The 13,736-nt window shown below is 34.7% G+C and overlaps 1 protein-coding gene across 3 annotated transcripts; it reads right to left on the bottom strand.

Annotated features, from left to right (window-relative positions):
- Positions 1 to 559: 559 nt before the first annotated feature.
- LOC121329105 (uncharacterized protein C1orf159-like) lies at positions 560 to 12,124 on the bottom strand. 3 transcript variants are annotated; one of them, XM_041274448.1, is made up of 9 exons: positions 11,955 to 12,124; positions 11,570 to 11,658; positions 8,606 to 8,690; positions 7,590 to 7,679; positions 6,803 to 6,871; positions 6,416 to 6,550; positions 5,471 to 5,496; positions 5,079 to 5,109; positions 561 to 3,238 (listed from the first exon to the last, which is right to left on the bottom strand). In XM_041274448.1, the coding sequence occupies exons 2-9, from the start codon at positions 11,639 to 11,641 to the stop codon at positions 3,141 to 3,143; spliced, it is 606 nt and encodes a 201-aa protein (XP_041130382.1). In that variant the 5' UTR covers positions 11,642 to 11,658; positions 11,955 to 12,124; the 3' UTR covers positions 561 to 3,140. The 3 variants fall into 3 exon arrangements, with proteins under 3 accessions (XP_041130383.1, XP_041130382.1, XP_041130384.1); XM_041274449.1 differs by lacking the exon at positions 11,570 to 11,658 and having other exon boundaries at positions 560 to 3,238; XM_041274450.1 differs by lacking the exon at positions 8,606 to 8,690 and having other exon boundaries at positions 11,955 to 12,121.
- Between the last annotated feature and the right edge of the window lie 1,612 nt (positions 12,125 to 13,736).

Raw genomic sequence — 13,736 nt, 5'->3', positions numbered from 1 at the left:
GGACCTTTATGGAATGGAGGGGGGCCCTGCTTTACTTGTGGATTCTCCCTCCCCCTCCCTTTTTTTTTTTTTTTTTTTTTTTACTGTTACTGGAAAATGTGCCCAATACAGGCAAAACCGGTTTCACAACAGGATTCAGCCAACTACATTAATATAAACTTGTTTTACAAGATGTAAAATGTGCTGTCTATAACAAGTTCAACCTAAAATGATGGAATTATACAAGTTGCTTTACAAAACATAATAAGAATAGGCAGGTTTTTCATAAGCATAAGCTTAACTTTCCTTCAGACTATATTACTTTCCAAGTGGCTACATATTCACAGATAAATCATTACAAAACGTACAGGATAAATTATGAGGAATTATGTTATTTGGTTTTTTGTTAAATGTATTCTGCATTCCATTGCTTTTATGCTGCATGTAAAATTAAAAATACTTTAATTAGTTTAAAAAAAAAAAAACACACACAAAAAGATACAAATTGAGAAGACATTAGAAAAAATTGGAAGATTATTTTATTTTTAAAGCATAATTATCCATAAAGGTGCACATTTTATTAACAGACATACAAAAACTACATTTTGCAATACGTACAAAATAAAATAATAAATGCAGCATGTTCTGTATATATATATATATAAACATTTATGTACACAATTACAAGTCATATAGTTGCTGTATAACAGCTGTAGTATATAAATATTATTTATGCTGTCTTATACCAAGCATACAAAATATCTAATGACAGTATCCGTTCTCACCCCCCCCCCCCGACTTGCTAAGGACAGCACTGGAATTTTTTTTCCTCTCTTCTATTACACAAAAACAGTGCTGTAAATATTGTTTACGTAAAAATCCCAAAAAGGGCTTCATTATAGTCCATGGAGGCAAATGTAATTTGCTACTGGTAATACAGCACTTTGGTCACATGACAAGTTCAGATTAAATCATATAAACCTAACAGCAGCCCATTGAATTCAACACCACCAGGGAAATATCTGCGCTTTGGGTTTTGGTTAAGGAAATGCCTCTGCATATATTTGTTTAAAATTTGAATAATCGACAAAACCACTAAGTGCCAGTGCCGTTTCAAAAAGGAGGATATTGTCTCCTAATACAGTTTTCGAAAGAGATCACATCAAAGACACTTACATTGATCGTACGTACAAAGGTACACGCACAGAATCAGTTTAGTACTAAAACAAGTATGCTGTTCTGTACACTATAGAGAGCAATCCCCACAATGCAGAATCAAACATCCAAATTCTATTTATTTTAAATTTAGATATCAAACAACATACTGGACTGATACATTGGGGTCTAGTTTACAAATCTTAACAGCGGCAGATCTTGAAAGCACCGGCCCAAGATAAATAAACCTGATTTAAACCTCGCTCCACTGTATTTTTACTGTATTTAGTAATATTAATACATGATCAATGCATTGATGCTTTTGGGTAAAATAAAATATAATATACAGCTACGACCAAAAGTTTTGCCTCACCCTACAGAATAGATTAATTTTCCTTCACAAAAGTAAAATGAAACCTGCTGAATAATGTTACGTTAACATATTGAATTACGTACCGTATTGTTGTTTTCCCATATACTTAACAAAAAACTAATAAAAATTGAAAAAATGGCAGTGTCATATCACAATCTAACAAGAAATATTGTATTACTATTATGGCTTCCGGTAGACTTTTGCAACATCATTTTGCAGAATTTTGGCCATAGATGTAGATGGTTATTACGATCAACGTTTGGATCAAAATCAGACCCCACTGTGATCTAGCAAATGTATTTTCTTGTTAGGCCGTTAGTTTTCCATGTAGAATATTTCATACAACCTTTATATTTAATTATAAATTAGGGCTTTTATATCCCATATGCTATACAAAAGCAAAAACATTAAGACAGAAATATTGGCACACTTTTGGCAAACTATTTAAAACAATTATATACATACATGATGAAGCACAAGTACAGAAAGTGCAAACCACTTTGACACACTGCCACAAAGTTTTTAAAAATAATTTTACTTCGAATAAACATTTGGCAATACATCATTCTAGATTTCCTAACACAGAGGCAGTCAATTGGATTGACATGTCACATTGCGTATGACAAGGAAATAAAATATTACAACAGCACTAAGCTATATTTTTTGGAACCCCGCTACTTACTCTTCAAGTGTACGTCACATAGGTAAACACTCTTAGAACCTTTTACATCTTCATATGATTGCCACTCTTGTAGTAAGATTAGGGCTTAGTCTTATTTTCATCATTTCACTGCGTAGGATTGATGAATGAATATCAGTCTACTCTTGACCAACATTAGTTGAAACTTTCTTTTTTAAGCTCTGATGTTGTCCTGTAGTGACTGACGTATAACCAGTTTCTAGATTGCGTCCTTTGTGAAGGTTACAGCCCTGGACGTTTAACAAAACACTGACTGTGTGGTAGAGACTCACATGGATTTCATAACCAGGCAACTGCAGGACTTAAATATGACTTTTTGATCAACAACTATGAACTAAACTAAATTAATTTGCCTGAGCAACTAAGCCATCTATGAGAGTGTATCCAAGTTCAAAATTATTCTTGGCAGTCCATTTAGTTCCTGGCAATAAAAAAAGAATTCTTTGGCATGTGACTTATTTCTAAAAAAAGAACCCACCCTCCCCTTCAAGGGTTTCTACCAGTTACAGCATGTAGATAAATAAATCATTTTAAAAAAATTAAAAGAGCTTTAGTCAGGAAAACAGAAGTAGACGAATAGTGCTTTGTCACAGCTCAATAAACCTAGGAGTGCATTATTAAAGACATTAAAATAATCAAACAAAAGCTATATACACTTTTCTCTTGTACCTGATCCACACTGCCAAATATAAATGGGGAAGTAAGACTAGTAAGTAGCAGTGAATTGCAAATCACAATTAAATATTGTTACATGTTAACATCTCTTCCCTATTTTTTTCTTGCTTAGGTGCCCACAGTATTTTTGCACAAAGTGGATGGAATAACTATTACGCTCTGTCTTTGTCCAAACCTTTATCTTCATGCACTGAAGAAAACCACTCCTTTGAGCATCCTTTTTTGTGTTTAAGTCGCATGTTTTTACAGCTGAAACCTTTACACATTGCTCACTCTTGTGGTTGTGGCTGATGACATTGTAGCTGAAGTAGATATGACTGAAGGTCTTTCCCTTCTTACATATCTTGGCTTCCGTACTAAAAAAAAAAAAAAAATTCAATTTTCAAATACTGAAATGAAAAAACACCTGCCTTACAATATGTGTTAATGAACAGTTCTGTATCTGATAAATTTGCACTATACAAACATGGCTTACCATTTAAAAATAAATTGGCAAACAAGACATCCAAGAAAGAATTAAGTGCTAGGATAGGCATGTACCACTGTTTTGGTTCTGAATATTGTAGACGACTAGTTTTGCATGAGTTTTCTCTGCTTGCTTACATGTCTACATTGCTTTTGTTTGTTTTTTGAGGGGTGGGGTTGAAATCACTCTTGACAGCAGTATCAAATTCTTTAACAGCTTTCCATGCTTCTATACCTAACCACATGACTGATATTAAATGTATTAACAAAAGCAGAATTGGGTCCTACCATCCACATTTAATGCAACAGTGCAAACTGTAGAAATACTAAAAGAAACTTAGTAAATTAAATTACAAATTCAAAGTCTTTTAGTACTGTATTTCTGCACTTCATCATAGTAATAGCACCTGAAAAAACTGACATGCATTTTTATTACACTAGAATATATTGTACTGTACAGTACATGGTGTGAAACTGTGGTGTACATGGTCCCGAGGATCCCTGTTGCCCTGAAACAGTTTTAATCTTTATTTTAGAAGTTCAGTATTAGTCTTTCTGCATATTGCTATCCCGTTAAAAAAATATATAAAATGGGTAAATGCATTTAAAAAGCAATTAATTACACATTTTCCATATTTTTCTATTAGCTCTCAAGCACTATATTGTTATCTGTGTCAATGGCATTGAAGTTAGCAGTTATAAAATACCACAGGCATACATTAAAAAGCCTTATCTTGAAGATCAGGGGGAATACGCATGAAAACAGGTTGACTGATGCTACATACAGGTCTGCAGAATCCACAGCTACTTTTGGCATTTATTAAAAGTTCTTTAACATTTAAAAACAATGCAATTTAACAAATTTGAAGTTGGTTTATTAGTATTATTGTAATACTCTCTTGTTTTTTTTTTTTTTGATACAATAATACAAAACCTTTTCTTTCTTTGTACAAATCTACAATATGCTCAAACAGTTTTAAAGATGACACAGAGTGATTTTAAATTTAACACACCGTTAGCATCCAAGTGCTCATTAGTACAAAAAAAAAAGGTAAAAGTTCCAAATCAACTGCTGAATTAATGTATTTTTATATTTTCAAAAATGTATAAAACAGAATAAATAAAATGTCGTTCGGTGCATTTCCGAAGGGCTAAGATTGTGTTCAGCAACTGCTGAAAATCACAAACAATCAATGACTACTTTACATTACAATGCAAAAACATGCAGAAGAACAACCTGAAGAGTCTGAATCAGGTTGACATTTCCTTGGAATGGTACCAAGAAAGAAACAAGGACTGGTTATCCTCCGAACACCATTAGAAATGAATCACGGGCCTCACATGGATGCTGATCATATGTATATTATCTTTCTTGGCGCTTTCAGTTTGGCTACTGCACAGGTAAAAGGTCTGCTTGCAAAAACTTCGGGACAATAAAGACTCTGTTCCTGTGCAGGAGGAAACTTTTTTTTTCTAATAACATCAATGACAAAGGTGCTGATAATAAACATGATTAGAGTTGGTTTTGTTAAAGGTGAAATGCTATTTTTACTCTGGGAAATCTAAGCATCTCCAAGTCTAACAACATTTGTTAATGATTACTATGACTTATAATTTGCAACCAAAAAAAAAATAAATTGTAGCTCGTCTGTATTAATTTTAGAGCTGGATAGAATAACGCTTTTACTAAAAAAGCAGATTTTATTACTGTAACTAATACTGATATCATACCTGATGATGTTGGGGTAGGAATCATCACTGCCTGAAACAACATAAGGTTTGTCAGATTATCTCAAATCACACACATTAACCTAAATTCACAGTATGTGGAATAAATTATTGTACCAATTGCAAAGTTCTATCAAATTTGGGTGAGCAATTTTTAGCAGTGCTTTTATTAGACAAACTAATAAGTTACCTAGAAAAGTAGCATACGGTGAAGAAAATTGGTTCTAAGGAATGCCCATATCAAATTTCAACTCAACTGGATGAGTAGTTCTTAAACTATTCAAAAGCTAAAGTGAAAGTATGACAACTCAATCGATGGGAAAGACACTGTTTTTAATAGAACCAGGATTTATATACACACACAAATACAGATGTTTGAAAAAAATACAACTTACTGTTTCACTGGGTTGCAATATAGATGCTAAAACAAAAAGGAAAAATGAAAAGCATCATAAGGTACAACTTCAGTAACACATCAATATAAACTACTGTATGGCAAGAAACTGTTAAACACAGGAGAGAGAGTTTCATTTACATAAAAACAATCCTAAATGCACAGTATTTGTGTTTTTATTGTAAACACTGTAGATTGGTTTCAGCATTAGAAACAGCTGCCATTGACATTACAGTACTTACCAGAGTAAATCAGAGAATAATGAAGGACAGGCAGTGTATTAGAAAGCTGTTTAAACCCATGAGGCAATCTGACAGAGAAATAAAAACTAATCCCTATTAGAGCCATGAGATGGAAATACAGCAATAAAACACTGCCTGTCTTTTTTTTTTTTTTTTTTTTTTTTTATATATAAAACTGTGTACCTTGGAGTATTTAAAAAACACTTTGTTATAAAGTACAGAGTGCAACATCAGGTCCATCTCTAATGTCAATGTGAATTTCATACTTGAGGGCTAAATATAAGAATGCATTTTGTACAGTTTACATTGGCTTCCTAATACATTATTGTTTTGCAATAAATTATATCCACAAGCATTAGAAAAATCAAACACGGTATGAGCAATTATTTTTGCTTAAAAAAATAACAGATTCTTGTATGAAGGTGGACACTTTAGAGGTAGTACCTACTTTATGATTATTACTGATACAAAATTACAGTGTATGCAGTAAAATTCCCAGTATATCTGAATTGTTTTACTTTAAAACAGGACTGTTGGGTCAGTGTATTGGGTCATTGCTCTGTACAATAACAAGCATACTCCTCGCCATAGGAATTTATTACACTCCCCCTACTGTATTAAAATGAAATCCAACAGGGCAAAGAATCTGCCTAGCACACACTTACTCCGCCTTTGGATTATATAGTGAAGAATAAGGGTTGTACCTTTGTTTCGTCTGTAGAAAACATCCGGAAGTTTGCTGGATCGTTTGAGGTAGAAAAAGGAAGCCACCGATAGGATTAGAAACAAACTTATAAACAGCGTTCCTAAGAGAAGAGAGGCTGCTACTGCTGGTCCACCTGCCACACAAAAAAAAAAGCCATGATGTCATTGTCCTAACAGGGCAGGTAAATACAATATTCTCTGTTGGGTCATGGCATGTTAAGAGTGATACATTAAACTAGAATTAATCAAATAAGCTACAGAATAGACAAAGGAAAGTTTGCATGCAGAGTGTATACCCTGAGATTATTAGAACTTAAACACACACTTCATAAACAACATTAATATCAGATGGACTAGTAAACATGTATTGAACTGTGCTATCTTACCAATTGTGGGTTGAGGTGGTGCTGCGGCAGTGCTTGTATTTGTCCACAAATAGGTTTCATTGGAGTTCACTGTTGGTGGGGAAATAGGATAACATGCATTAACAGTTTTACAATTAACAAGATGCAAAACATATCAATATATCAGAAGAGATTCTTTCTAGGACTGTTATAAAAGTAATCAATTTCTGTAATTTTAATTCAGAGTTCCCCCAGTTTAATTAGCTTTGATCTAATTATTTTGCTGCCGACTTCACACCTCAAGGGAGGCACGGCACTGTAAATACCCTTCGATAAGTAAATCCATGGACCATGTCACAAACAGACTTCCCCTTTGGGGAAGCCAGAGATTAAAGTAAAGCAGAATCAGTAATTATTTTTTTTACAGATATTTCAGTCAACTTTACAAATGAAAAGCTGCTGTGGATTCGTGGCATATTATGAATTCATGTCCTGTAATTCAAAACCCACTCCAATGGTCTAACATAAACCACAACCCAAAGGTATCAGGATTGAGCAGATTATCTTTACTGTTGTGAAATATCTGCATATTCTGAAGTCATGCAAAAAATAAATAAAACATAAAAAAGAAACAGAAAATTGGCCACAAGACAACAGCAATAATGTCAAGAAAACTGATTTTAATAGACTTAGTAAGCACTAAGTATCCAATTTTAAAGTTTAAGTAAATAAAAAATAAAAATCCAACATAGAAGTGCAAGACCAAAAGTGAGAACGTATCGAATTGCAGATACAAGTTTGTGCATCACACAAAGGAAAGGTTACTTACTGTTGCTGCATTCTGTCACATTATACAGCAGTATTAAAGACTTGCACTGGAGGCATGTGGTGCCATTCTCAAAGTGATGCCGATAACAACCTGATAAGAAACAAAAAAATAATACTATTAGGAGCGTATCCCTAAAAACCAGCCCCTAGAGAACTAAGCAAGTACAGAAACAATTACAAATTAAACAATTGTTCAGTTTAACACTAGTCTTCTGTTAAAACAAACACTAAAGTTACATAATGCTTAAAAGATTAAAAAAAAAAAAAGTTCATTAGCATGATTTAAATGTTAATTTACAATTTGTTATCCTATGGATCTCATGGAGATACTGTACTTAAAACTTCCAACTGAAGCTTCCAAATGTTGGGAATGTGACATTAATTGGTTATTGTTGTGAAAATTAAAATGTAATATAATCCTTAGTTGATTTGCCTTATATACATGCTGTTTGTTAACTTTCAACACTATTATACATCCAACTGAAAGAGTTAACCTACAGGACAGATGACACTTTTGGAGTCTCACACTCCTCATTCCCAGCAAACCAAATTGCTTTGAAAAAGGCGTTTTAAACCAGATTCAACCTGTTTCAATTGAAATGCTTCTGAAAGTTATTACTATTATTATGATTATTATGAGCTTCCTGACAAAGAGGACATACCTCCCAAACACACCCCTGCTGTTGCAACATTAAAAAGTTCCCAGCTGGTGCATACTGAACCCAATTAAAATCAGCAGCAAGCTTAGTCAAGAGCATTATTCCCAGAAGCCTGAGTGACGGAAATTCCCACTACTCCCATCTCGTCCAAGATATAAGAATACACCTAATACTAGAAGAAATAAATACCCACAAAACATCCTTTAGCAATTCCACCCTAAACATCGTTGACAACAATGCGTTATGCAAACACATAAAACGCTACATACATTTGAACACACGTGTGTGTGCTTTTCTTCACCCAAGGTTATGCTGTTGCTGTATTCACAGTGTTTCAAGAGTTTCTACTCTTATCTACCTGGTCTGCACGGAGTGTTAACTGGACAGGTTCCATTCACATCCAGTTCATCCATGCAGCAGTCATCATGAAACAAAGAGGCACCCTGAAATAAAGAAACACTGGGTGGGCAGAGCAACTGAGCGTTTCACAAATACACCGGTGCTTGTGTGTAAAATGAACCAACCAAAAACAGTAAGAAAACTGTTTTCTATCCCCAGCAACTGCAACAAATACAAAGGGGGACTTTTGATAACTGCCGTGCTTCACTAAAACATGCAGGTTCATTATAGCAAAACACAGTGGAATTCTGTTCTGGGTTGTTGTTTAGAACCTTTAGGCTAAACAGGGTACCGTGAGGCTATGAAAAATGAACATTTCTAACAGGTCATGCAAGTACAAATCAGCTGGCAATCAGATCATTAAAGCAGAGCTGTGAAATGTCACTAAAAAAAATAGGCTAATCTGACCAGTAGTTAGTAGCACTGGCAATGCTTGAAATAAAAAAATGCTCAGAATATCGTTTCAAAGTGTTAAGGTACCTTGACTCACAAATTGCTAACAATCAATTATATGTTGGACTTGATTACAAGGGAATTGGAATTGGAATTCATTTTAAAAAGGAATGGGGCTTGAAAAAACAGGAACGGACACCAATCCTGAAAGTTACCACAACCATTAAGACTAACTGAAACTTGGAAGGATTGCAAAAAAAAAAAAAAAAAACAGCAATGCAAATCAACCACTTTTATCCAAGTAAAATGATAAATCAACAAGTTTGCGATGTGTGGGTTAAATCGAAAAAACTAAATCAAAAACACAAAATCACAATGTTGAAGTAAGAAAATCTGAAACTGTCAAGCCAGAATATACCTGTTGCTACTGACAAAGAGATAGGAGATGATGAATGACTAGCATCTGAAACATAACCTTATCAACAAAAAAAAAAACAGTAATATTCACATACACAGACAGAGACAGTGAAGCACAATGAGGCAACTGTAGCAGATTAACAAAACATCATAGTTTTATAAGATTCAGCTTTCCACTACCTGATTAAATTGCAATAATTATCCCTTTGTAACAAAATGTATCTTAAAATGCATTGAATCCAAAAAAAAAAAAAAAGTAGACATAAAAATATCTTAAAAGGGTATTCATAAAGATGATTAATTCACTAAAACAAACCAAAGTGTGTACAGCGTTACCAACAATACTAAGTAGGGTAGGTTGAAAATAATGTTATCCTGGAATGTACCAACATGTACTTGCTCAAATACATGAAACCTAAAACTCATAATTGAGTGTATTACAGTGCCCTCTACTGGTAATTAATAGTAACGACAAAGGACAGGTGGAATCTCTCTTCCATTGAATTTCATCGGCATTCTGCTACAAGAAGATACATTTTGGACAAGCCCATGCCATAAATGAGCCACAGTCGAAGGCAGACAAGTCAGGACTAACAGCTAACTCATCTTTTATTAATATTAGAGGCAAGTCAAATAATAAAAGCTTCATTATAATAAAACTATGAAAAATATGTTTTAACATTTGTAATTTTTCTTAACACTCAACGTGTAAGCATGTGCCCATTCACTGCAATTTACGATGGAGTCGGAAGACTGTAAAACAGCGAACTAGCAAGCTTTAAAACTAAAAGAGAGCTAGGTCAGATTATTGTTAAAATATATTGTCCTGCAACAATAAACTTTGAACATTGCTGCAATCTAACTGGTTAAAAAGACAGCTGGCATAATGATAATAACTAGAACTAGAATTGAAAATAATCTAGAACATGGCATTTCAAAATGTTTCTGTGTTTGACATTGCTATTGGATATGCCATGTCTTTCTGTGCACAGTAGGTAGCATTTCAATGTTTACTTCATAGCTGCCATATGCAACAGCTATACAGTAGTACACGTTTGTATTGTTTCAACTGTCTAGTCACAATTTGTAGTGGCCCTAATTATCCCTGTGCCGAGTTACCGTACTTGACCTTTGCTGCTGTCCCTACCCCACCACCTCCATGTGGCTTCTCCAATGATTTAAACCCTCCAAAAGGGATTATTCTGCTGCATTGGTTTTGTATTAAAAATCCTGTGAGTCATTTACATTTATTTATATATTACACACACACACACACACACACACACACACACACAGTTTGCACTGCTACTTACAAAATTTAAGATTCTTAGACAGAATAAAATCCTCTCTCAGGATTAAAATCTTAAAATACAATGTATTAACCATATAACACACTATGTCTAATATCACCGTGTAACAATTTTTTTTTTTTTTTTGTTCCTGGGTAGTAAGTGTTATTTCCTAATTGCTTATGCCTCAAAAGTATAGAAACTGGCTATTATTCCCCACAAACTTTGCTTTTGTGTAAATACAGTATAATCGTAAATCTCAAAAAACTACTCGCTTCTAAATCTTTTGTAGTCATTTTTGTATTACTTTAGTATAAATACATGTTAATTTGGATTCATATGTTGTTTTTTTCTGACTTTATGTGAACGAAAGGACACACATTTGCCCGTTTTCCCATTGGAAATAGTGATATTTCGAAATATCACTGTCCTGGTCACAAAAGCAAAGTCTGTGGGGAATAATAGCCATTTTCTATACTTTTGAGGCATAAGCAATTAGGAAATAACACTTACTACCCAGGAACAAAAATTGTGTTACATAGTGTATTTAAATCATGTGCCTGAGTAGAATACAGTGTATCATATGATACATGTTATGACTTAAGATGCATGCAACTGCTTGATTGACAGTTTGTGTATAACATTGCATATTAGGGTATATAACAGGTTGAGATTGTCTGGACTGGTAATCCCCCTATTTGTATCCTGTACAAATCCGAAGGCGGGGTTTTAAACGGGAGGGACGGGGGGGGGGGGTTGTGGCTTACTGTACAAAACAGACATCCTTACAAAGAATATGGGAGACATACTGTGAAGCGCCTTACCAGAATTGTAGGAGTTTGACAGAGAAATTGAAACGCAAGTCCTGCCAAGATTAAGATGCATTGCACCGCCATTGCCGGGAGAACGAACCCTAGTAGGAACAGAATTTAAATTAGAATTCTGGATGACTAAAATGGTAGTAGCCTATCTTTCCTAATTAAACAAATGCCGTCGTCGTCGTGCTTTGTTTATATGCAGGTAGTTAGTACGCGACACTGAAATAAACACCGCCCTCAAGATTAACTTATAAATCACGAGGCTATTTTAGCAAACTTTAAGGCGTTCCTATCTGAGGTGCTTTTCAAGTTTCGTACACGCGTCTGGAAAACACGAAATGCCCCATCTGTAAATACTATTTTTAATCTACAAAAACAAACGACGCCTTACCTTTTTCCGAAGGAAGTGAAGTTGAGACATTCGAGCAGATCGCTCACAGCTGAAGCAGTTCCCCTCTGTAATGGCAGGCCTGGCTGGTTGCTAGGTTACAAGGAGCCCTTATCAGCCTGCTGCTACAATTCCCCACCCCTTTTCTGTTCCGGCACATTGATTTCACATCTGGAAACTTCTCAGTCTGCGTGTATGAAACCTACACAGGCAGACCTTACGTACCATTACAAAACAAAACAAAACACATCTAATAGAACGTATATGCAGTAAGTAAATAATTAATCATAGCCGTAAACACAATGCAGGTCGTATCAACTCGTGACTTCTGCTGTGTGGGCTAAATCAGAGCCAAAATGAAAACTTTATTGTGTTGTTGTTATTGATATTAAATTGACTGTTACTGGATCAAGGTCAATAACTTCTAGCTTTGGAAATAGCGCTAGGTTTGTATTCATCACAATAATAATAATAATAATAATAATAATAATAATAATAATAATAATAATTTTGCGCCATTTTGCTGTAGTTATTTAATGTGCATTACTTATTGTTTCCTGTTTTTGTTTCCATAGTGAATTAAATTCACATTATTTCCTTTTCAACTTATTTTAGACGCGGCAGTTTGCTTAATTCTTTTCAACACTGCCAAACTGGCAAATGCGTGTTTATGATCCACTGCTACAATTTAACTCTGCACAAAACAACACAGTGAGAATCATTCAATACTGCAAATCACATCTCGTATGCATTTATGGCCTACTAACTGACAGGACTCAAAAAGAAAAAAGAAAAACTGAAAATGTGTGTCGGCGAAAACCGGATTGAGGGTGTATTGGGTTCAGGCAGGCCTAGCTCAAAGTGGAGATAAAAACAGACCACACACTGACGCAAATACCAAAATATTTCAAGTCGAACAGACAGAAAGGCGGGTCATCTGGCTTTTAAAATGTTTAAAACATTCTCCTTGCAATCCAAAACAGCTGGCATGGGTGTATTTCGTTTGCGCAGTAATATGGATATCAGCAAATCCACACTGTTAAGTAAGTAGATCACTGTGGCTTGACGGTTAAGGCTATATTAGCCTAACATATCCACATGTGTGCATTGTGGGACACGGAACTAAGTAGTTGCAACCGAATTAATATTTAAACAATTAAAAGCTGTTTTATACTGAATGGTTTAATGTTCGGTTCTAGAGGTTCCGTGCACAGCAAAGCGTGTAGCGCTGCTTCTGTATGCTGTTGCTAGGAAACAGCAATACCCAAACCAGACTGAGAAATTGTAACTAGCCCTGCATTGGAAGACCTCAACAGGTAAGAGAAAGTGCGCAAAAACGTAAATTCCACCATTGTATCAGTTAGAATTACATTTGAGTAAATATAACTAAGCAGAACTAAAAGTTTATTGGCTTACCTGAACACACTTTAAAGTTGTCGACGATCAGCAGGTGCATAGTTAGAAGGGTAACTGGAGATTAAGTTTCCAATGCATGGTGTTTAGAGTCCTTGTAGCGGTTCACACAGTAGTACATAGGGGGCGTCAGGGTTCATTTAACTCTCAGCGTACTATCGAAAATAAACCAAGACAGAAAATGTACGTTTTCCAGATAGATTACTATACTAGCTAATATAAACGCGTACTCCTACTGTGTATCACAGTAAAGCTCAGCAAAGTTAATCGCTAAATACAGATGAGTATAATAATAAATTGCGTACTTGATAAACACCATAGCACTGTAAATGCAAAACTACTGTGCCAAGCACATTTATCGTAGCCAGTTTG

This window comes from Polyodon spathula, chromosome 16 (genome assembly GCF_017654505.1).
Source record: "Polyodon spathula isolate WHYD16114869_AA chromosome 16, ASM1765450v1, whole genome shotgun sequence".
NCBI lineage: Eukaryota > Metazoa > Chordata > Actinopteri > Acipenseriformes > Polyodontidae > Polyodon > Polyodon spathula.
Note: the sequence above shows the minus strand (reverse complement) of the source record. Positions and strands in the feature narration are given on the sequence as shown.

What these genes read in the sequence shown, in the direction of transcription:
- LOC121329105 (XM_041274448.1), bottom strand. Translation starts at nt 11,641, where the DNA reads ATGGCGGTGCAATGCATCTTAATCTTGGCAGGACTTGCGTTTCAATTT. An exon ending in TTTCTACAGACGAAACAAAG is followed by an intron (nt 5,497 to 6,415) that starts GTACAACCCTTA and finishes TTTTTGTTTTAG; the next exon opens with CATCTATATTGCAACCCAGT. An exon ending in TCCTACCCCAACATCATCAG is followed by an intron (nt 3,239 to 5,078) that starts GTATGATATCAG and finishes TTTTTTTTTTAG; the next exon opens with TACGGAAGCCAAGATATGTA.